This window comes from Pyrus communis, chromosome 10, assembly GCF_963583255.1.
Source record: "Pyrus communis chromosome 10, drPyrComm1.1, whole genome shotgun sequence".
NCBI classification, from domain to species: Eukaryota; Viridiplantae; Streptophyta; class Magnoliopsida; order Rosales; family Rosaceae; genus Pyrus; species Pyrus communis.
In genome coordinates, this window is record NC_084812.1 from 6,302,261 (window position 1) to 6,327,067 (window position 24,807).

Here is a 24,807-nt window from a genome sequence, read left to right on the forward strand (position 1 = left end):
TAATGTCAATTCCAACATATTCATCTAATTTTCTTAGATGAAAACTCAAATACTCCAAAACTGCATGACGATGACAATAATGAATGTCACATTAATAGTACTCCAAGCCAATTTTATCACTAAATTATCGCATAATTAGCATTTTCTAGATGCAAACGTTAATATATTTAGGAAGAGGCGGAATTGTTTAATTGTAATTGAGGCGGAGCTATTTTACTACATGGGACCCAACCAAAGGTGAGAGTTTGAAATTATTAAAATAATTGGTAAATTACACAAAACTATCTTAATTATATATTAAATCACAATTTCGTACCTCATCTTTTAAACATTACAATATTATACCTTGTCTTACAAATTGTGGCAAGTACAGGATCTACATCCTCACCTATTCAAATTAAAAAATTAATTAAATGTTGGATAAAATCATTTAAATTTTTTTTATTAAAAAACTGTGGAACCCATCCCCTACCACCCATCACCCTCACTATTCACAGCCGAAAACCTAGACCCCACTAGCGCCAAACCAACCCCCCCCCCCCCCCCCCCCCCCCCCCCCCCCTCTTCTCCTCTCTCCCCAGATAAAAAAAATTTTGAAAGAAAAAACCCAGAAATTTTTTTGTGGGTGATCGATTCGATCTCGATTCACCCATTAAATCTTCAGACTTCGCCATCAATGGCTTAACTGGCCGATTTCTCCGTCGCTCCTCCCCCCCTCCGCGAAACCTCAACAACCCCCCCCCCCCACCATTTCGTACAATTCTCCTTCGACCGCCCGATCCCCATCTCGGTATTCCGGTGCCGTTACAGATATCATAGGTGCCTCCGACTGAAAAGTCGACGATGCCCACCACGTTCTGCAAGAGTCGGGCGTGCCTGACTCAGTCCCGGACTCGGAGCTGGTCGAGTTCCACTCAGTGGTTCAGGAAAAGCACGTTCTTGGTTCTGGGAGAAGAGAAGTAAGGAGTAAAAGATGAGGGAGAGTATTTTTTTTTTATTCATTTAAATTTGTTTAGATAAAAAATTATTAGTTTATTAATTTTTAATTCAGTTAGGCAAGGAGTGGGCTTTTTTTATTAAAAGTTGACAGAGTTATGACATTGCAAATTAATCATAAGTTGAAATATGATATTGCAATGTTTAAAAGATGAGGTATGAAATTATGGTGCGACCCATAGTTGAGATAGTTTTATGTTTTAAAAAAAAATAGAAATTTCGATCTGAGACGCATGTGTAAACACTTAACGCCCTAAATACTAAGATATTTGATCACATACTTAGTATCACTAGGATTATTTTAACAGTTTTGATTCTTGATTGTTACATCTTAGCTTGATGGAAATTAGAAAACAAAGAGAGAAAAAAAAACTAGCTCACTAAATCAATGTAATAGCCTTAATATATTGCTAGCAACATGGTTTAGTGACACCTAAGTATTCAGGGATAAAATATGAAGTGTCAATGAGAATATATAATCACGCAATGAGTATTAGAGACAAAAAGAACACATTCATAGTTGTATATATTGTTATCTAGGGTGAAGTGTCGATTTCATTCTTGAACTATCACCTCAGTGAAAATTAGGTCCCTGAATTAGTTTTTCAGTAAAATAAGTCCATAAATTAATTAAAATTGCTAATTTCATTCTTACTATTATATTCAAAGCTAATTTATCCAATTTTTCGTCAACTTAAGTCACTTGACACATTTTAGAGCGTAATACCATTTTTTTTTCTTGCCTATAAACTTTTAACATTTCATATAGGTTGCGAATCTAACGTCTAATTTACCCTCCAAAGTTAGTTGCACTATTTTTTATGTAAAATTACTAATCTAGCCTCCAATGTGTATCACATGCAAAAACGTGACTTAAATTGATGGAAAATTGAATATAGTAGTTTCGAATATAATATTAGGGATGTAATTGGAAAATTTTTACAATTTAATGACTAATTTTTCTAGAAAAATAGTTTAGGGACCTAATTTTCACTCAGGTGATAATTGATAGGATTTTTACTGTCTATGCAAATAGGGTCAAAATCACATGAAATACTTGCAAGAATACAAGGATGTTGTAGTATATCTGCTTATGCAAGGTCGTTCTCCTTAAAGACTATTTGGATAATTTATGTAAAAACAATTCCTAATTAACTACTTAGAATTAAAAATTGAGAAAAGAGATTTCGGACTTGGGTAAATTAAAAACGAATTTTAATTAAAAACTAATATGACAAAAGAAAAGAGTTTTAAATACCAATTTATAAAAGCACTAGGGTTTCACCATCACCTAGCAATCCTATGAATTTTTACCCATTACTTATGATCTACACATGCCACTTTGAAGGTTAGGTTTTCCTAATATATATTCTACTTGGAACCTCTACCATAAAACGTATATCTAACATGCAACCTGTCCGGACGTTCGGATCAAATTTGAACATGAAAGACTCATTATGCTTTATGAAAACCCTTTGAAAAACTATGCAACCCTTAAGACGTGGTGTTCATCTTAAGTGAAATTACAATTATTAACCACAAGAAGCCATCATCAATTTTAGGGAACCTTCTAACCAAATTGCATCAAATTACTTTTCTAAAAATCCTAATGGTGATCAGGCATTAAGATAGTTAGATAGTTTTAATCACAGTGATTAATAATTCAAAGCATGCATGCAATCAATCATAAGCAATTATATAAAAATTATGCATTCATGCAAGGCTTCGCCCTAGCAAAACGAATTAGTTACGCATATTCGTAATTAAAATCATAGAGAATATTATTAGAATGAATAAGAATGAAAACACCTTGAAGTAGAAAATCTGGAAGCCTTTGAAAACCCTAGAAATTCTTCTGTCTCCAAAGTTTATAAAAGAAAGCGTAGAGAAAAACTAAGAACGGCAAAGCAATAGATGCTGCCATGCCATCGCATAAACCCTAAAATGTAGTCTTTTATTCTAACTAGGAAGCTAAATAATAACAAAATATCTTAGGAAATAAAGTCCTAATTAAGCCAGGAGAATCTGCTAAGTGCTTGTCCAGCCATGTTTTAGCCTTAAATATCATCCAAAATCGGCCCATAATTGCTTGTTTTCAAGATCGGGACGTTCTGAACACATCTTTAGAAGGTCACGAACTCATCCGAGATCATCTTGGGCTCCAAAAACGCAATTCAAGCCCAAAACGTCACTATTCCAGCACCGTGTATCGCTCCTTTATTTTATTGCCAAAAAATAACCGTTTGGTGGAAAAATCTGATATTTCGACATGATCAATCCAAGTGACTCATGAACGTCCTCCAACTAGAATTACTCCAAAATCCATCCATTTGACCACGTTTTGCTCCAGAAGAAGTTGAATGTCCTATATTACAAATACAATTTAAAGTATGAAAATTCTTCCAAAATATTAACCAAAATATACTAAGAATAGGGTTCAATATATAATATAAAATCTACTCATCAATAATTCATGGACTAAATTGGCAATTCATACTGTTATCTAATGTCTTGTAGAATCACAGTTTCTAGATGTGGAATAATCTTCAAGGTCCATGACCTTGTGGTATTTTCCTTTGAACAAGTACCGATATTCGATCTAAACCGTTTCATTAACTTCCCACTCAATATTTTGAAGTTGCATTTGTTTCTAAATGAGCAGAGATGTACTAGAGAAATATGCTCAAGCAACATGCGAGCCGCAGGTTGTGGATATTGGGAAGAAGTTGGCAGAAGGTCTAGGGTTGGTCAACAGTGATTTACACAAGGGATGGCCTTGATAATTCAAGATGAACAAGTACAACTTTGGAAGAAAGCTGAGATACCACTGTAAAATCAATTAGCTATATGGGGAGTCAATTACATATAAGTACATGCATGCAAGGTCCCTTATTTCCTTGATGTGGAATTAATATGCTCAACAACTTCTCTCCTGAATCAATCAGGTCCATACAAGAACACATAGATTCTGGATTTCTAACAATTCTTCAAGAGGATGATGATGTTGGTGGCTTAGAAGTGATGAACAAATCTGGTGCTTTTGTGCCTGTTCATCCTTGCCCTGGAACTCCCTTCGTCAATCTTGGAGACTTCACTCAGGTTTTCCATCGATACTTTATTTATTTCATATCAAGACTGTCTTGAATTATTTGCTATCGATGTGACTATTTGCTACAATACTAATGCTATTTGATAACACCGTGCTGTTGATATTTTTATACCAAGGCATGGAGCAGTGGGAGGCTGTACAATGTGAGGCATACAGTAAAACGCAAGGAGTCTACTATTCGAGTTTCGTTCGCTACATTTCTCTTGGGGCCAAAGGAAGAAGCGAGGGAAGCTCCTCCAGAACTCGTGGATTCGGATCACCCTCGTCTCTACGTCCCTTTTGTTTACGAATATCTTAGAGTTAGTAAGTTCAAGCTCTCCAGAAAATTGAAAGCTGATGGAGCCCTTGCACTCCTACGCACCCCTTCCTAATTTGCTGATATGTATATGACAAGCTTAGGTAGCATATATCATCCCGCCTTTTAACCTATGTTAAACCAAGAAAAGAAGATCAAGGCATTTGTAGTATTTATCTTGTACGTGAAGTTCTAAGTTCGAATCCTCCTCTCCGAGTTTGTTCAAGGATAAAAAAAAAAAAACTTCAATTGAATTCTTATCAAGTTTAATTGTCAAATATATCTTTTATCAAGCTTAGTTGATAGTTTTATAATTTTTCTGCTATTTTCTCATCATACATTCTACTAAACCATTTTATCTAATTTGCTAAATAGATATTTTCCGAGGAGTTTATGTGAGCATCCAAATATTAGGCTTATTACAAAATTTGATATGCCTAGCATTATTGACATTCAACGCATCTCATTTAACCCGAAAATATTCAAAAATGATAGTGATTTTAATCCCCTTTAGCTATATATGCACTTCAAAGTAAATTTATATTGCAATTTTCTCTGCCCACCAAATTAAAGGATTAGCTACTGTATATTAATATATTCACTATCTAACGGTCATATATACAATTGAAAATATAGAATATCATATCTTCCCATATATATGTTAGATGGTGAATGTCTTCTAGGGACCCCAAGCTAACAAAGCTCTCTATTTTGCAAGGGTTGGGAGGAACATCTATCGTCTATTTGTTTTTGCGATTTATTTTGCCGTCCCTAAAAGAGGAGTAGATGGTAAATGTTTTAAGTAAATGATGCTGACGATTGAAAAGAAGTACTAGATAATTGAAAGTGCATGCTGATGATGATTTTATGGCAAAAAATAATGATGCTGACGATTTGCATTAACATGGGAGGCGTGCTAATCTTTTTCTTCTTGCCGACCCCTTAATTAATGTTACCGTAATTAGTCAAAAACAAATGCGTATGGTACAGTCATTCAATCCCAAATGAACAAATCCAATGCAAATGTCCAAATAAAAAGTAGAATTTGAAAGTTAAAATATTCGAAGTCTCGGGTTTGATTCTTTCTCGCTGTTTATATAAAAAAAAACGAGGAGTTATAAGAAACAAACCCAAAATTCAGAAATGGGAGGTGGAGAGGAAGACTGCAGGACAATCCCAGCCATTGACCTGAAAAAATTTCCAGAAGCAGAAGAGTACAGGAAGCTGAGGGAAGCATCAGAGACATGGGGATGCTTCAGGCTTGTGAACCACATGATCCCACCGGCTCTGATGTCGGAGATGAAATCAGTGGTCAGATCTTTGTTGGACCTGCCCATGGAGATCAAGAAGCAGAACAAGGATGGGATAATAGGCAGTGGATACCAGGCTCCCGGCATAGACAACCCTATCTTTGAATCTTTGGGGTTCTACGACTTGGGATCGCGTCAGGCTTTGGATAGCTTTTGCTCTCAGTTAAATGCTTCTTCCTACCAGAGGTTAGCTTTTGATCGTCTGATAGTTTTACTATTGCTTAAATTTTAGCTAAGATAAAACAAGAAAATATAACCCGAATACTCCGAATAATTATTTGGTCTAGTGCAGCTCAGTCTTCGCTAAGGTCAAATCTCAAACGAGGATTGTTGAATGACAAGATTGTTTGAACCTTAATCTCTAGATTAGTCAATAGTCATTATGTTAATTGGCCTACATGTCAACCCTAAACTCGAAGCTCTAAACTCTAATCTCATTATGTTAAAAAGCCACATGGCTCCCTACAATTAAGGAACAATTCCTCGTTACCTACCTGCAAATAACAACATATACTGAATTGACTTAAAATATAAAAACAAAAGTATCTACAAACATGTCAATTGTGATTTGTCAATAGTTAAAAACACAAACAAAAGTTTCCTCACACATGTTAAATTGTGCTTTAGCATAATGTTATATACAATGGTTTCATCATGAATATATAAATCTAGTCGTTAATTTGAGCAATGTATTGCATACGTTGATGCATAGTAGAAAAACTCGTCTTAAAGTTGTTTTTATCACTAATCGAGCAGAGAGGTGATAGAGAAGTATGCTCAAGCAGTGTGTGAGCAGATTGTGGATATGGGGCAGAAATTGGCAGAGAGTCTAGGGTTGGCTGATAATGATTACCTTAAGGGGTGGCCCTGCCAGTTCAGGATAAACAAGTACACCTTCACTCCTGAATCAGTTGGATCCACTGGTCTACGATTACACACAGACTCAGGATTTCTAGCCATTCTTCAAGACGATGAAATTGTCGGTGGCTTGGAAGTGATGGACAAATCCGGCACCTTTGTAGCTGTTGATCCTTGCCCAGGCACTCTCCTTGTTAATCTTGGGGATGTCGCTCAGGTAATATATTGTCTGTTTAGCGTCCCTCAAATTCTACAAGTCTGTAACATGTTTCATTTGTGCATATTTCCTTATGTTGTTAATATTTTAAGGCATGGAGCAATGGAAGGTTGTGCAATGTGAAGCACAGAGTCCAATTTCGGGAGACGAGAATTCGAGTTTCGATCGCTTCATTCCAACGTGGACCAGATGAGGGAGTAGTAGTGGAACCTCCTCCAGAATTGGTGGATTCTGAGCACCCTCGACTTTACGTTCCCTTTACTTATGAAGATTACAGAAAGCTAAGATTCTCTGCAAACCTGCATGCTGGTGAAGCCCTTGCACTCGTACGCACCTCCTCCTAAGGGTTAGTTTGGTATTCTCATGCTTTTAAAAAAAAACTGCTCTCGTTGTATTGCAAGTATAAACAATTATAAAATAAAGCAGCAAAATGTTTGGTAAATTTTAATTGTAAAAGTGTTTAAGTGTTTAGTAAACTTTTATATAAAAGTATAAAATGACCAAAATGGTTATGTGACGAATGTGATATTATCGTATTTATGTTTATTTTCTTCTAACTTCGTATTTTTCTTTAATGTTAATTTTTGGGTAAGTTATACAAAATTACCTCAATTATGACTACAATCTCATGTTTTAACATTGCTATGTCAATCATCATCCTACAAATTTGTTGCAAATTTTAAATGCTCAAAATACGAGACCCACTCCTCATCCAACTAGATTAAAACATTAATTAAATAGCAATAAATTAACAAAATTTAACTATTTAAAAAATGTTAAAAATTCAGAAAATTCAATTTAAAACGCAGTTGGTACATGAAAAATTAAAGATATTGGCTTATGGCTCATCTTCTCCGCACCAGCCACCGAACACCGCCATCGCCCACTTTTATTAGTAGATCTCCAATTTCTCTTTTCCTTTACGAAGCAAAAGCACAAGGCAGCAACCTGGCAGTGTTCAACAAAGAAGCAGGCTCCTCCTTTAACAAAGAAGCAACCATGACGTTGGTCTGGTTCTGGAGATTTACGGCGATGAAATATGTCGGGTACGTGGTGTTGGCGTGAATGCCGCCACGACGGCGGGATCAAGAATTGGGGTTTCTCGGCGGCGAAGAAGGACTCGACGTTGGCTTGGCGGGTGAGGTCGAGCTTGGCGTGGTTGCAGAGCGGATAAGGTTGGTGAAGCGTAGGCCTTGTAGTTTGTGGACGATGGCGGAATAGGGGTGTCGGAGAAGGCGCGGTGCTGTGGTTTTAGTGGTGAAGGAAGGAAAGGGGGGCGGATGGAGGGGCAAGAAAGGTGAGGATGGATGGTTTGGTTGGGGTGGGCTGCTCCTCTTTATTTAACCCTTTTTTTTGGCATAAAAGTTACTTTTTATTAATTTATTTATTTATCTAAATGGTCTTTTTTTTTTTTTTTTTAGGAAACAAGGTAAAATTCATTACCAACCAAAAAAAGCCCAAAACAAATTTGCAACAAAAGAAAATGGTCTTTCACATCAGTAAAATATAATTCTGTATTTGTTACGTGATTATTTAACGGTCAATTCAACGGATTAATTAACGAAAGTTTGACATTACCACAAATTTATAAATTGAGATATGATATTACAATGTTTCAAACATTAAGTATGAGATTGTGATGCAATTCATAATTGAGGTAATTTTATATAATCTACCGTAAATTGGTAATGAATCTATTTCTTCCCACCTTTATGCTAAATTCAAATATATAAATATATATATATACACACACACATATATGCATTAAGAGTACGATCAATCGTGAATGATCCAAGCAAAAACGTTTCTTCAAAAGAGATCAGGCGGCTGAAGAAGTTGGTTGCATATTGGAAAGAACAAGCAGGCAAGAAAGGAGACGATGAAGATTTGGAAGAAATTCAGGATGAGCGACCGGTGAAAGATGGAGGAGATGGCCGCCATTCCATCTAACTTTCCGCAGAAAACTAGTTTGGCGAAACTTGTGGTTGGAAAAAAGGTTGTAACTGTTTTAGGAGGATGTAAGTTGTACAGTGATTTTATTTGTAACTTGTAGTTGGCGAAATTTCGTCCTCGTCTTTCGTACTTGTTTTCTTCATATTTTTGCTTCAAAGAAAATACGGTCACTCAGATTTTATCCCAGTTAACACAAAGTGAAATGACAAAAAAAATAAAATAAAAATGACAGTGCCAGGCTGCCAGCTCTTGGAGGCAAAGTTCCTTGAGCCAGCGATGCCACCACCACGGTGACAATATTCCAAGCCAATTCTATAACTGAAACAACACATGATTGGTGTTGCTACAAGAAATGCAGTATCCCAAACCAATCTCATCACTGAACCATCATATGATTGGTGTTGCTACATGCATGGAATACAAGTGAACCATCACATGATTAGCATTGCTAATTGTTTGTTCTTTGCCAAATCACTTAATTAATCTTTGCTATAATTAGTATATGAGAGCCTATGATAGAAAGGAGAAAGCAAAATAAAACCCACAAATCCGAAGAAAAATATGGGAGATGGTGATGAGGACTGCAAGACAATCCCAGCCATTAATCTGCAAAATTTTCCAGATAAAGAAGAGTACAGGAAACTGAGGGAAGCATCAAAGACATGCGGTTGCTTCAGGCTTGTGAACCACAGGATCCCATTGGCTCTGATGTCAGAGATGAAATGTGTGGTCAGATCTTTGCTTGACCTGCCCATATGGAGATCAAGAAGCAGAACAAAGGTGGCAAAGACTTAGCTGGCTACATAGCACCAAGCAAACTCAACCCATTTTATGAATCTTTGGGTCTCTATGACTTGGCCTCACCTCAGGCTGTTCATAGCTTTTGCTCTCCGTTAGGCGTTATATACCTCTTCCCACCAAAGTTTAGGTTTCTACTACAACCTTAAGACCTGCAATAATTATTTAGTCTAGTGACACTTGATTACCATTTTGTAAACATCTATATATCAGGCGTATCACATATTGCATATTTGTCATAAAATGTGGTATAACTAGCATTAATGACATTTAACGCATCTATACCTGAAATATTCGAAAAATGAGTGCTTTTAATCCCCTTTAGCTATATGCACTACAAAGTAAATGTATATTGCAATTTTCTCTGCCCTCCAAATTAAGGAATTAACTATTGTACCTGTATTTGTTTAACATATTCACCATCTAACGGTCATATATGTTATAGAAAACAGAGACTATTATATCGAATTATATATGTTAGATGATGAATTTATTAACTGAAGACTAGATAATTGAAAGTGCATGCTGATGATGATTTTTTTCCGACCCAAAAAAAAAAAAAAAAAAAAAATTGATGATAGAGGATTTACATTAATCTTGTTTCCTTTCATATTATGTTGCTTAATTTCTCGGCCGAAAGCGAACTGCCGGAGGAATTCTTCTGGAAAACCGACCGCATACGACTTTTCTCAGACAGGTGGGACCACGAGTGGGTCCAAAGTATACAAAACTACAGACAACGTCCTAATTTTGTACGTGTGGCTGCATAAACGGTCGGACTCAAAAATTTCTTCTCACATGAATGACGTGCTAATCTTTTTGTTCTTGCCGACCCCTAAATTAGTCAAAAATAAATGCGTATGGTACACTCATTCAATCCCAAATGAACAATCCGATCCAAATGTCCAAATAAAAAGGGGAGTTCGGAAGGCTCGTAGTATTCACTTTTGTTCGAAGCTCAAGTTTGATTCTTTCTTTCTGTTAAAAAAATAAAAAAATAAAAAATGGAGATGAAAAAAACACAAACCCACAATTCAGAAATGGGAGAAGGAGAGGAAGATTGCAGGACAATCCCAGCCATTGATCTGAAAAATTTTCCAGAAGCAGAAGAGTACAGGAAGCTGAGGGAAGCATCAGAGACATGGGGATGCTTCAGGCTTGTGAACCACATGATCCCACCGGCTCTGATGTCGGAGATGAAATCAGTGGTCAGATCTTTGCTGGACCTGCCCATGGAGATCAAGAAGCAGAACAAAGATGTGATAGCGGGCAGTGGATACATGGCTCCCAGCAAAGTCAACCCTCTCTACGAAGCTTTGGGGCTCTACGACTTGGGATCGGGTCAGGCTGTCGACAGCTTTTGCTCTCAGTTGAATGCTTCTTCCTACCAGAGGTTAGCTTTTGATTTTCTGATAATTTTACTAGTTTTCTACTTGGTATCAGTAATTTGATTACATTTTAGCTTAGTGAAAACAAGAAAACACAACCTCAATAATCCGCGTGATTATTTGGTTTAGTGACGCTTAGTCTCCTGTTGAAGTCAAATCTCAGATGATGGTTGTTGAGTGAAAAAAATGTTAGAACATTAATCTCTAGATTAATCAATAATCATATATTTTTATTGAGTGATGCTAGGGGACTAAATTTATAGACTAAATTTTGTAAACTATATGATATAGAAGTTCATAATTAGATTATTACTTAAATGTTGATAAACGTGTTCATTTCCTATTGGTGACATGTCATTTAGTTTGCAAACTTAGTCTCCATATCATTACTCTATTTTATTTGGTCTACATGTCAACCCTAAACTCGAAACTCTAAACTCTAATTCTCATTCGACGACTACTATTGAATGAAGAAAAAATTACAACCTTAATTGATCATGTCGATTGGGACTCGTCAATAGTTAAAAGCACAAAACCAAAAGTTTCCACACATGTTAAATTGTGTTTTAGCATAATGTTATATACGACGGTTTCATCTAGCACATTTAAATCTAGTCGTTAATTTGAGCAATGCACTGCGTTGATGCATAGTAGAAAAACTCGTCTTAAATTTGTTTTTGTTACTAATTGAGCAGAGAGGTGATAGAGAAGTATGCTCAAGCAGTGTATGAGCAGATTGTGGATATAGGACAAAGGTTGGCAGAGAGTTTAGGGATGGCTGATAGTGATTATCTCAAGGGGTGGCCCTGCCAGTTCAGGATAAACAAATACAACTTCACTCCTGAATCGGTTGGATCCTCTGGTGTACAATTACACACAGATTCAGGATTTCTAACCATTCTTCAAGACGATGAAGATGTCGGTGGTTTGGAAGTGATGGACAAATCCGGCGCCTTTGTAGCCGTTGATCCTTGCCCAGGCACTCTCCTTGTTAATCTAGGGGATGTTGCTAAGGTACTTTGTTGTCTGTTTAGTGTCACTCCAATTCTTTGTAACATGTTGCATATGTGCATATTTCTTATGTTGATATTTTTATGTTAAGGCATGGAGCAATGGGAGGTTGTGCAATGTGAAGCATAGAGTACAATGCAGGGAGGCAACAATTCGAATTTCGGTCGCTACATTCCTCTTGGGACCGAAGGAGGAGGTGGTAGTGGAAGCTCCGGCGGAGTTTGTGGATTCCGAGCACCCTCGACTTTACGTTCCTTTTACTTACGAAGATTACAGAAAGCTCAGACTCTCCACAAAACTACAAGCTGGTGAAGCCCTTGCACTCATGCGGACCCCCTCCTAAGTTTGCTGATGTGGCACCAGAGAGAAATGAGCCTAATGCCAATAACTGTATTTACAGAGATTATATAATATCTTGAAATAAGTAATTTAAAATTACAGTGTTGCCTAATTGAGCTGGTTAATCCAGATTTGTTCAGATAATCTCTCTGTTCTTTCTGGTTTTACTTTCTAGTGGAGGTTTCTTCGGTCTTACAATTTGTTAAAAACATTGGGATTGCTCATTGAAAGAACACTGGTGACATGGTTTGGATCTTAGATTTATAATTCAACCCAACAATTTGGTTTTGAAGGCGAGTCGTGTATTGAAGGAGAGAAAACCTATGGTTTTGGTGGGAATATATTTTTTTTGTGTCTACAATATGCATTATGTAAACGAGGTGGCAAATCAATTCATTGGATTTTTAATAGGAACCAGTTAAGACCAATTTAATTTGGCGCGGTGAAGGGCGATGGTTTCATCGCGGACCACCAGGGAGGAGGAAGGCGAGGTTGGGTCCGGGTGCGTTTACTGGGATTGGGTTAGCGTTATGGCCGATTGGAGAGGGAGGATGAAGTCGTCCTATGGGGAAGAAGGCGGAGAAGCCATGGTTGGGTTGCTGGATTTGTGGTGGAGGAAGAGGAGGAGAAGAGAGGGAGAGAGAGAGGGTTGACAATGAAATTAATGAAAAAGATAAGGGGTATTGTTGTCCAAAAATTTATAATTTTGTTTTCCATTAAAATCCGTTGCACGGGACAATGCGTCCCACTCTTTTTTGGCGCACCAAACGTAAAATGAGCATGTTCTGTCCCACTGCATTCCGTTCCGTGCCAAACGGTACCTATACGCTTTTGGTCCAATGAGGATTAGGCAAGCCAATGATAATCAAGTTAAAACGGTCATACTTGCATAAACAAATCCTAAGTTTTAATTAATTAAATCATTGACTATAAAGGCTTAATTAAATCATTAGTGTTGGTTCTGGTCATGCTAGTTTCATATTCAATGTGAACATATGACAATTGTTCTTGCATTATTGATGATGTAAGCAAAACACAATACGTATTACACGCAACATTACAATATTTATATATCATCGGTAACGTTATATATCGTCAATAATTATAGACTAACTTGCATAAACAAATCCTAAGTTTTAATTAATTAAATCATTAGTGTTGGTTATGGTCATGCTAGTTTCGTAATCAATGTGAACATATGACAATTGTTCTTGCATTATTGATGATGTAAGCAAAACACAATAAGTATTACGTGCAACATAACAATATTTATATATTATCAATAACACTATATATCGTCAATAATTTAAGATTGAAAACTAACATAAATATTAAAATAGACCCTAAAAAGAAAATAAAACAAAATCTATATACTTATAAATATTGAGACAAAATATACAAACTTACACATGAACAAGGCACCTTCGGTGAAAACAAAATAGAAAATAAAACAAATTTAAAACTAGGAATTCTCTCAAGCAAAAAACAAAGAAATTTCTTTTATTTTTTTAAATTTTTTTTAAAAAAAGGGTAAAATAAATAAAATGGGAGAACGTGGGACTAATGAGTAACGACAAAACAAGAATCTTAAAGCAAGGAGAAGCTGTCACTACGTCGTCTTGTTCCTCCATTGCTATCTTGGCTGTCGTACGGTGGGGTCCACTCCGAAGTATCCGACACCGAGATCTCAAGGGGCCAGGACGACGTCGTATTCACCGTGTTTGCTGTGCTACTCGCTCCCTCAGGCATATTGCTGGAGGGCCACACGAAAGCGGGTTTAAAAGGCGGGACTCGGGGTACCGGAACTGACCCGGAAATGATTTGGATAATGGTTTGGGTCTTGGGCCTCTCGCCCGCGATCGGGTGCATGCAGGCCAGCCCAAGAAGCAAAAGCCTCTCGGCTTCCCCCGCCACGTAATCATTTCCCAGCCTCTGATCGACGGCATCCAACACGCGCCCCTCTCTATGCAATGACCAAACCCAATCCACAACGAATTGGAACCCTCCCATTTTGGTCCACGGCCGCTGCCCGCACACGACTTCTAGAATCACGGCCCCGAACCCGTAGATGTCAGACTCGCACGTGGCTTTCCCCGTGTGGAAGCACTCGGGGGCTATGTACCCCATCGTGCCTGGGACACCCTCGAGCTCAGCGTACGAGGTTTTCTCGTTGTCCAGGGCACGTGCGAGGCCGAAGTCCCCGAGGCGAGAGTTGAAGTTAGAGTCTAGCATTATGTTGCTAGCCTTTAGGTCTCTGTGGACTACTCGTTGGTCGTACTCGTTGTGGAGGTAGTGTAGGGCGGAGGCCACTCCGGCGACAATTTTGTATCTCTGGCTCCAGCCTAGGGTGGCGGTTTCCGTCTCGCCAAATAGGTGGTTGTCCAAGCTGCCGTTGGGCATGAACTCGTAGACTATGAGTAGCATTCCATTTTTGTGGCACCATCCTGCATGTTTTTAATGTGTCAAAATGTGTACATGAAATAATAACAAGTTGTATCAACAATTAACCATGTCAAATAGTAACACATTTGGGCATTATTGTAAATTCATTTTGTTAGTCCGTAAATTTTCTCTACCCAAAGACAGATTTGTACACCTTCACCTTCCTAACTCTCCTCGGGAAAATTCTTAGTTGAATGTGAGATGATAACTATAATCACCAATCGAGATCTTCGCAAAATCTCGCAGTCCAAAGTCGACGAATCAAGAAAACCGGACCACTCATTTTAAATTTTACATCTCCATTAGCCCATCCATTGATCCACCTCACATAAACTAAAAAGTCTGAGTCACTCTCTCCTTCTGGGTCCGAATTTTTCGATCCAACCGGCTTCAGAATGAGAGATCCAGAAAGATTCTGAATTCTATAAGTGGCACAATCATTGACCGTGGACTTTGGGAGTTGGCATACGCATGTGCTAAATATTCGTTAGTCCTAATTGGCATATAAGAATAAGAGACAAAGAATTGGTCCGCGGCAATCGTGCCTACCCAGAAAATAGAAATAGAGCAGAAAACGACACGGCGTGCGCCACCGAACATGGGCCAGCCGTTGTTGGGTGAGACAATTCGGATTTTATTCAATTTTGGTCCAATGAGGATTAGGCTAGATTCAGGCTCCATCCCGGACCCACTAAATAATTTGTAATCATAATCATTAATCTAAGTTAATAAATTCATACTTGCACAAACCAATCCTAATCTTTAAGTTAGATCATTGACAAAAAAATAAAGGTTTAATTAAATCACTAATTGTGGTCATGCTAGATTCATATTCAATGTGACACGTTGTCATATTGAGAATTGTTTTTACATTATTGATGATGAAAGCAAAACTCCATACTAGTACGTACAACCCAATGACGTTATAATATATGGTTAAAGAAATTAACATTTAAAATTAAAGACTGAAAATTAAAATAATTATCAAAACGAACTTTTTAATAAAAAAAAATACAGCTAAAGCAACCAAAAGCACTAAATTGACTTAATGGTTTTTTTTTAAAAAGGAACTAGCTAGTGGCCACAGTAGTTTACGCTTTCAGTAAAACTTATTAAAGTATTTCAACCTCCTCCTACCTTAATGTTGATGCCCTCCAATTTTATTTTCTATTAAAAGTTTATAATCAATTATATTTGCACATCTTTGAAAATTAGTAACGTTAGAAACACCAAGTTATTGCACGAATTTGTTAAAAGAACTGATGTGGCGGTTTTAGCCCCATCTAATCTTTTCTTTGTTCACAGTAAAAAGGAAACTATCACGTTTAATTTTTTAAATGACTTAAGTCTACCGTATCGTTTTACTTGGCTTCAAAATCCAACCCAAATATCAAAACGATTAAAAAAAAAAAATAAACAAAGTAAATAAGATGGGATTGGTAACTTACCAAGTAATCGGACGAGATGCTTGTGGCGGAGGCGGTTGATAATGGTGAGCTCAGCCAAAAAGTCGTCTTTACCCTGGAGATTATCCCGGGAAAATTTCTTCACCGCCACCTCCAAATTCTCTTTGGGCAGCACACCTCTATACACCACCCCATATCCGCCCTGACCCAACTTGTGCCTCTCGTCGAAGTTGTTCGTCGCCTTCTTCAACTCCTTGAAACTAAACTCCCTCGGAGTGCCCGGAAGACTCTTCAGCGCCCCCAAAATATTCTCGTCCGACGCCGCCGCCTTCCGCCGCTTGTACAAGTAATACCCCAACCCGCCCAGACCCAACAGCATCAGCGCCGCCGCGGGCACGCCCACGCCCACCCCCAGCCCAATCTTCAACCCCGTTTTCCCATCCGCACCCTTGCCTCCTGGCAGAAGCTCCACCGTCAGATTCCACTTCAGCACACAGTTCAGCTCGATCGCGGTTCCGGTCGAAGCTGCAAAACCGAAGTAAGATTGCTGTTTCACAATGTCCTTGAGGTTGATGTTGTTCTTTGTTAGGATTGGGCTTGTGGGCCTGGGCTCGATGACGAACCCGTTCGTCTGTAGGTCCTTTTGCTGCTCGGCCATGTACACGTCCAACCGGTGCGAATCGCCTCCGTATTCGATCCAGACCATGTAAAATCGGGTATCGGACGGCGAGATCTGGATACCCAGATCCGAGAGCGAAACGGTCTTGTTGGACCGGATTGAATTGATGTTGATACCCATGTGGTTGTCGTCCGGGTCGAAACTTTGTTTAAATGTGTCGAGCTCGACGGCGAGAAGGTGGTTATTGGGATCGCCGTCGGTGGTGGCGTTGGTCAAACCGAGGTATTGGCCGTGACTGGCCACCGGGAGGGTCATATCCGGCGCGATGAGGAACGCCAGGCCCTCGCCCGGGATGGCGGAGCTGTTGGGACGAAAGACGTTAATCAGGAACGACGAATTGAAAGACGCCACGTGGCTTCCGTTTGCTGCGGAATCGGAAGAATTTGAACCTGAATCTTCCCAGAGCGTGAAAGAGTGGTTGTAGAAGATTCTACCTGAGCGGTTGTTGAGGGTGAAGTTTCCGGCGGAGTCCGGCGTGATCTGGAGCGCATCGTTGCTGATCGTCGCCGGCTGGAGCACTGCGAACTTGCTGTAATACGATTGGTCGAAGGGGCCGAACACGTTGTGAGAGGTTTGGAGTTGCTGGGCGTCGGAGAAAGCTGCCGCCGGCAAGAGAAAAAGCAGCAGCAGAGCCGCCGCGCCAGCTGTCAGCTGCTTCAGCCTCATGTGGCAGCTGGAAGAAGCAGGAGACGACGTCGTTGCACACTCACTCATGTGAAATTGTTGAGACGATTCCAAATGGCGAGAGGTGATTCCTGAGCAGCATTAATTAAGTTCTTCAGCGCATCTCTTTATTTGTTTATAATTTTCAATTTTTTATTTTTTCGGCGTAGCAATCGATGAGTTTTTTTGAACGCTTGGTTGCCACTTTCCATGTTATAACGCGGAAATTTCCAATTTATTTATTGATTTTTTTGCTTAAAATTTTTAATTAATTGATCAACTTTCAATATTGTATAAAAAAAAATTGAGGATTGGATTGCAAGTTGAACAATTGTTTAGCTTTATCTCCAATGGTTGGGCTAAAAGCCAAATTTTTTAGCCCGAAAAATTTAGCTTTTAGCCCAGAAACAACTTTTCTGCTCCAACCGTTCTGGCCTAAAATTTTAGCCCAGGATTATTAAAGAATGAACTTATGCAATTTTTTTTGTTAAATTAATTTTTTTTAAAAAAATAAATATGTAGACTATCGTAAATTAATTTTATGAACATTTTAATCTAAAAAAATTTAAATTCCGATAAATATTGAAAAATCACTAAATTTCCCACAAAGCAAGCCGTCAACTTTTACCAATCTTTCAACCCTGGGCTAACTTTCAATTCACCAACCTTTCAACACCAAATTTTCAATTCACCAACCGTTGAACACCACACTTTCAACTTTCACCAACTATATAAACACCAAACTTTCAACTTTCACCAACTATATAAACACCAAACTTTCAACCAACCATTCACCACCAAACTTTCAGAAATCATCCTCTATATAAACATATGTCCAATATTTGTTGATCACACAACCTTTCAACCTTCAATCATCCTCTATATTCACTCATATTTCAACTTTCAAAGAGTTTTTGTTTCCTAAAAATCCTCAATATCTCATCAATGGGTGATAGAAGAAGGCGTAGTATGGCAATGCAGATGGCACAATACCAAGCAAGGATGGAGATTGAGGATGCAGAATTGTTCAATGCTGAAGTTGAACTATCAACTCGTTTATGCAATCTGAGCACAATGGCGAATCTAGCCATCATGGTTCTGTCACGGGGCATTCATATGTGCAGCGTGATAGAGAAGAGTGTCATGATCGAATGATGAAACATACCTCCGCAACCCAAATCGTGCAGACTTGAAGAGATGGGGGCCTTGCAAAAGAAGGAGATGGGGTCATTTCATCGACACCTTCAGCAACACCTTTATCTCCGGCATTTGTCTTTGCAGCTTCACGTTGAAATAATCTTCCCCATTGTTGGTCCGCATCGGTTCCCCACCTTGGACAATCCTTGAGGATGTCCCAAGCATGTTGCAACTTAAAAACTTGATTTTTTGGTGTTACTCTTGTCTTGTAAATTTCCATTGCTTTGTCACCCTATGCAAAAAATACATAAAAATAATTAGTTGCAACATAATATTATGTACATGACAAATAAAATATCAAGAACAAAACTCACAATTTCTATGGCGCTCCTCCCACTAGCCATGCCAACCACGGCTCTCTCCAAGCTTCCCTTCCATAAAGTGCATGCTTTGTTGATAGTCTTCCACCGATCATAAACACCACCACCATCCCGCCTGCTACCATTGCAGTTTTCTTGAAACTTTGCAATGATTTTATCCCACAAAACCTTCTTATTTTGATTAGTGCCAACTGCACCATCTTCGCTAACAGAAACCCATGCCAAGCATAGAGCAACATCTTCCTCACAAGTCCAATTACGACCTCTAATATGCTCTCTTGCCATGTTGAACAATTTGGAAATGGAAAGAAATGGTAGAAAGATAAATTGGAAGAATTGTAAGAGAAATTTGAGTTTTGTGTGGATGTTTGAACAAATACATAGGTATTTATAGAGTTTTTGGGTGAATTTTGAGTTAAATAAATTTTTTTTAATTATTTTAACCGTTAGATTTAAATTTGGGCCGTTAGATCTTTTTTTTTACCGTTAGATTTGATTATATTTGATCTCAGCCGTTGGATTCAATGTATTTTAAAATAACATATTTTAAAAAATCAAATTTGAATTTGGACCGTTGGATCAACCAACGGTCCTTGAAACACATCCGTTGGATTGCAAAAATAGTCGTTGGACTTCAGCTGGGTGGCCGACAACCCGCTGACAGCGGGGCCCACCCTGTCGGGCACGGACTGCAAGCGCTCCGCGTGGGGCGCGTACGCGAGTGAGCGGGCCGAGACTGGCCTTTGGGCCAGCGAGTCCAGTCGCGCGGGGGGGGGGGGAAATCTGGGGGGAATTTGGCCCAATTTTAACATTTGGCATTTAGCCCAATGTTTTAGCATGGGTTGGAGATGGTTTGGGGGGGGGGGGGGGGGGGAATTTGGGGGAAAATTTGGCATTTAGCCCATTGTTGGAGATGGTCTAATGGAATGAGATTTATTCCGGATTTTTATGCTCGAGGCCCGTCAATCGAGAGATGTGAATTATTTAAGAGAGAAAAATATCTATACTCTTTTAAGTTTTGAAGTGTAAAATAAATTAGTAAAATGAGTTAATAAAAATTGTAAAATTAAGACTGAGTGGTCTAAATCTTCATGTATGCAAATTTCGAACACAAAAATTCAGAATAAATCTCTATCTCATTGACTCTGATGTACAACTGTACATGCATAGGGTTGTCTTTTTGTTTTTTGTTTTTTTTTTTTTTTTTTTTTGTTCCCCTTCGGTATTGCTATGGATAGGTTTAAATTTCTTTCCAGCAATTTCCGACGAGCCAGTCACATCGCTGTGTATTAGTTTATTTTATTTTGATTTTATTAAATATCAACTCTGTCTTTTATTAATATTATTTTTAATAAATTAAATTAGTGATATCATGTAATTTTATAATCGTTGTACACATATTTTTGTTCAGTCGATTACTACATGTGTAACGACCTATAGTAATTTAAATAAACATGTACATATAAATAAGTAACATATCAAATTTTTCAGATCAATCAAGGGAAATCTCTTTGTGCAATGTAAAAAATATTAGTTTTCTTTAATTACTATATATAAATGATGAGCTAGGGCTCTTCACAAAATTTAATTAATATGTTGAAAAATTAAAAAATAATATTGTGATAAACTACAAATTTATTGTACATTCATCTTGTACATGTCCTTGTATAAGACTTTGTAGTGAGATATTTTTTTAATATAGGAGGTATGTCTCCACGCTTTAATGGTAAAACTAATTTCTTTTTCCATGCAATCTTGATATCGTATAAGGTGGCAATGTGCTTTTGGCCTCCCGGGTCAAACATTATACCAAAGCAGAGCCAATAACACAAAACAATATATCTATGGGAGTTAAACTCGGATTGAAGTTTCCAAACCTTTGCTCAATTTTGACCAGACCAGCCCCTTGAAGTTGATAAGAGCAATGAGATATAGGTTCTTCCATTTTTCTAAATAAATATGTATTTTCCATATCTAGCTAAACATTGTAAGTGGACTTATAGCCGAGAAGAACAATAATATATTTTTTTATGAAAAAAAGCTCATAAAATCAATGTTGGGATGCATAGGAGGACTTCTTGGCAAAGGACCTTGTTCTCTTTTCTTTCCTTACCTCATAATTTTTTTTTTTTTCCTTAAGAGGGGACCATCTGGTTACAAAGCTGCCGTAGTCCACTTTTTTAGGGGTTGAGAAAACTCATAAAGATATTTCAACATTCTTTTGATTACTATAGTGTTATTTATCAGCATAAAAAATCGAACCCTCCCAGATACGTGAAATACAAACTTGACTTTCACCTCAATTACTAGATCACCTCGTGATGGTTACCTCATAATTATATTGCAATGTAGGCTTCAACGCGTATCTTATAATTTTATCTCTTTAAGCTGACTTTTTTTATATTTTTTTTTTAATTTTTATCACTCGTGGTACTTACTAGAAGGATTTGTTAATTATTTAGCGTCTGCATGAGTTTTCTTAAACCTTTTTTCACACCACGTAATTCAAGTATTGTTTATGGTTCTCTCATCTCATCTCAATTATTTATTGAAACACATGCATGCCACTTCACTAAAATGTTGATATACATCCCATTAATAAGATCTTAAAACATACTTTTAATTTTTTTGTCAAACACTTTTAGGAACGCTTTTAGTTATTTAAAATAGAATTTTCATCATTAGTCATAAAGTTTAGTGATATTTTTCTCCATTTATAAGTTAAAAGTTTTAGAGCCGATTTTCTTATATGGTGATTCCAATACCAAATTATGATTCCCTTTGTGTATATTAACCCAAATCCACACCCTGCAATATTGTTATATAAAAAATTACGAAACATAGTAGTATTTAAGTTGTCAATAAGCCGTAGCACTATTACATGTAGGCTTGGTAATTTTTTTGCATGACTTGTAACCCAACACAAAACGATAAAAAATTAATAGATTTCAGGACAACCAATTAAAGAATCGAGTCATTATCGGGTGACCCGTTAAGGATTCAGGTCATTATCATGTTGCACATTAAGAGCCCGTTACGAAAACGGGTATGACGCATAAACGACACGAACACAATCATTTGTCAGGTCTAGACATTAGACATGATAATTTCATACATGACTCATAACCCGACAAGAACACGGCCCGTTTGTCAAGTCTAGATATTGGGCATGGTAATTTATTGCATGACCCATTAACCGACACAGAGCGTCACGATTCGTTAACAAGTCGGATTGTTATAGGGTCAAACGTTAAAAACCCATTAACGGGACAGATCGCTATCGAATTACATATTAAAAACTCGTTAAGATAACGAATATACCACAAAAATGATACGAACATGACAAATACAACTCGTTTGCCAAGTCTTTTACCTGCATGCCTAATTTCGTAATTGTCACATGAAAATTAGACTTCCATGCATTGGCAAAAGTCATTATGATTTTGGAACGTAATCAAATATGGCCATGCATCATGAATTAACAATTATTTCGTTTAATCTTGTGACTTGGCGCCCCTGCATTCACATTAGCTTTACAGATATAGAGTCATTGATTCGACATTTTTATATGGAAAATCATGATCTCAACTAGGAAATTTAAGCCAGGTTGTAAAATCGCCATCCAAATTCTCTTTAAACATAATAATTGTACGTGGGGTTTGTCTAATAATTATTTATTTTTGTTAAGTTTGAAAATAAGGAAGGGAAGATATAACTTTATTCCAATTAACATGACTCGTGGCTAAATTTGTCACTTTAGTGCTTGACACCATCTAAAATACAGTCTGCGAGATTCTTAATTTTTTCTCTTTTTTTGGTAATCGGCTTCTCATTTCTTGCTTTCAGAAGCACTTTTTCTAATTGAAAATTCCCTTGATTTTCTAAAGTAGATACATAAGGTCAAAAGCAACTTGTAGCTAGTCATGGAGTTTGCAAAAGTCGCTTTTTTTAACAGCACTTTCTATTCCATTTATGTTTCCTACTTACTCTTAAAGGCACACATGAAAATTGAAAACGAAGACGAGTGAGTGTTTGTGTTGTATTGTGTTGTTTGCGTGTTCGCACTTCACACCCTTTAATTTACAAGTATAATTCTTTTGTTTAATGGTACGTAGGTAGAATAATGTATTATTTTTTGGAACTGTTATTAACCTTCAAAAATCTCATTCTATACTTTTCACAAGTGTATTTTTTTTTTTAATATAGAAAGTTTGGAGTGTAAAATGAGATTTTTGGAGTACCAATAACAATTTTTTTTTATTTTTTATTTTTATAGATTTCATATAACTTTAGCTTAACAGTCGCTTAACTTGAGCTTAATTGGAGCTTTAGTTTTTGAACTAAAAATTCGTGAGTTTGGCCCTTGCACTGATAATAATGAAGAGTAATGATCATTTTGGCTAACTCCGTTAGAACTTCCATCTATTTTTGATCCTTGTAAACCCTTTACTTTGGATGAAAGCTGTAACGGAGTTAGCAAAGAGATTAATTGCTTCACATTATAACAAGTTCAGGGACCTATACTCATAAATTTTTAGTTCATGACCAAATCTCCAATTGAGCTAAGGTTGATGACCATTACTCCAATTATCTCCATATGAACACTATAAAAAAGTTAGATTATTGTATGTACTATCATTTACTGTTTAAATTATTGGTATCGGTTTGATATGTAAATTTGTAGAAATATTAATGAATATCAGATATCGATTACTTTCCATGGAAATGGTTGCTAAAGAATGTAGAAATTTAAATGAAACTTTAGGAAATGTCATATGGCAGTTTGTCATATTTATTTATCTAATATGTCGAAAATATCAATGAAATCTGTCAATCTTAGTCGAAATTTAAGAATTTCTTCGATATGAGATGAAATTTAGACTTCACCTCTCTTTCCACTCTTATTTTTCCGATATTTCCACAAAAATATCTTGAAATTTTGATTCTAACATATCTTATATATGACGATCTAAACTACATATTAATAGAACCCTCATTGTCAACCAAACCTTCATAAATCAAAACTAAACATAAATAAAAAAAATTATAGGCAGTGATGTAGTTGCACACAGCAAAAATTTTGTTTTCCTTTTAAAGCCTCACTTATTCTAATATATCTCAAATTAAAAAAAAATAAAATATAAACCTCTCTTCACCCCCCCTGGGGCGCGCCCAACCCTCTCCCCATCCCCATCCCCATCCCCAATCCATGTTCTTTTTCACTTTCTTCTTCTCTCTCCTTCCAAAATTTTGTCGTTTTTTAAAAGTTTCACCTAATTGTGATTCTCCCTCTCCCCAATCTATGTTCTCTTTCACTTTCTTCTTCTCTCTCCTTCCAAAATTTTGTCCTTTTTTTAAAGTTTCACCTAATTGTGATTCTAACATGTCTTTAATTAAAAATTAAAAAATAAACCTCTCTCCCTTTTCTTCCTACTCCCACGTTCTTTTTCACTATCTTCCTCTCTCCTTCCTTTTAAAAACAAAAACGTTCCCTTTCACTATCTTCATCTCTCCTTCATTTTAAAAACAAAAATAAAAAATATTCACACACACTTAGGCCTGATTTGGTACTGAGGTGATTCTGAAAAAAGCTGGTATCAAAAAAAGCTGGGAGCCGTTTTTGTGTTTGGTAAACATTCAGCTTCAGCTTTTTTTCACAGTTTTGGGTGAAAAAAAGCCAAAAACAAGAAGCTGCAAAACCCATCTTTGAAAAACTGGCTTTTTTTCACATCTGTTTTACATAAAAGTTTACCAAATATTATAATATTGCTTTTTTTTTTTTTTTTCCAAAAGCACTTTTACAAAAAAGTTTACCAAACACTTTGC

At 37.1% G+C, this 24,807-nt stretch overlaps 3 protein-coding genes and 1 pseudogene across 3 annotated transcripts; 3 read left to right on the forward strand and 1 right to left on the reverse strand.

The window, feature by feature from the left end:
* Positions 1 to 843: 843 nt before the first annotated feature.
* Positions 844 to 4,476, forward strand: LOC137747747 (2-oxoglutarate-dependent dioxygenase DAO-like; annotated as a pseudogene).
* Positions 4,477 to 5,505: 1,029 nt separating this feature from the next.
* On the forward strand, positions 5,506 to 7,202 carry LOC137746416 (2-oxoglutarate-dependent dioxygenase DAO-like). The gene is made up of 3 exons (XM_068486436.1): positions 5,506 to 5,896; positions 6,467 to 6,785; positions 6,878 to 7,202. The coding sequence occupies exons 1-3, from the start codon at positions 5,544 to 5,546 to the stop codon at positions 7,127 to 7,129; spliced, it is 924 nt and encodes a 307-aa protein (XP_068342537.1). The 5' UTR covers positions 5,506 to 5,543; the 3' UTR covers positions 7,130 to 7,202.
* Positions 7,203 to 10,416: 3,214 nt separating this feature from the next.
* On the forward strand, positions 10,417 to 12,566 carry LOC137748538 (2-oxoglutarate-dependent dioxygenase DAO-like). Its single transcript, XM_068488705.1, has 3 exons — positions 10,417 to 10,929; positions 11,620 to 11,938; positions 12,027 to 12,566. Exons 1-3 carry the CDS (start codon positions 10,541 to 10,543, stop codon positions 12,276 to 12,278), a joined length of 960 nt encoding a protein of 319 aa, XP_068344806.1. The 5' UTR covers positions 10,417 to 10,540; the 3' UTR covers positions 12,279 to 12,566.
* Positions 12,567 to 13,610: 1,044 nt separating this feature from the next.
* Positions 13,611 to 17,603, reverse strand: LOC137747485 (probable L-type lectin-domain containing receptor kinase S.5). The gene is made up of 2 exons (XM_068487600.1): positions 16,165 to 17,603; positions 13,611 to 14,718 (listed from the first exon to the last, which is right to left on the reverse strand). Exons 1-2 carry the CDS (start codon positions 17,513 to 17,515, stop codon positions 13,862 to 13,864), a joined length of 2,208 nt encoding a protein of 735 aa, XP_068343701.1. The 5' UTR covers positions 17,516 to 17,603; the 3' UTR covers positions 13,611 to 13,861.
* Positions 17,604 to 24,807: the final 7,204 nt, after the last annotated feature.

Coding starts and splice junctions, on each gene's coding strand:
- LOC137748538 (XM_068488705.1), top strand. CDS start 10,541: ATGGAGATGAAAAAAACACAAACCCACAATTCAGAAATGGGAGAAGGA. Junction 10,930..11,619: donor AATGCTTCTTCCTACCAGAG/GTTAGCTTTTGA, acceptor CTAATTGAGCAG/AGAGGTGATAGAGAAGTATG. Junction 11,939..12,026: donor ATCTAGGGGATGTTGCTAAG/GTACTTTGTTGT, acceptor TTTTATGTTAAG/GCATGGAGCAATGGGAGGTT.
- LOC137747485 (XM_068487600.1), bottom strand. CDS start 17,515: ATGAGTGAGTGTGCAACGACGTCGTCTCCTGCTTCTTCCAGCTGCCAC. Junction 14,719..16,164: donor GCATCTCGTCCGATTACTTG/GTAAGTTACCAA, acceptor AAAAACATGCAG/GATGGTGCCACAAAAATGGA.
- LOC137746416 (XM_068486436.1), top strand. CDS start 5,544: ATGGGAGGTGGAGAGGAAGACTGCAGGACAATCCCAGCCATTGACCTG. Junction 5,897..6,466: donor AATGCTTCTTCCTACCAGAG/GTTAGCTTTTGA, acceptor CTAATCGAGCAG/AGAGGTGATAGAGAAGTATG. Junction 6,786..6,877: donor ATCTTGGGGATGTCGCTCAG/GTAATATATTGT, acceptor TAATATTTTAAG/GCATGGAGCAATGGAAGGTT.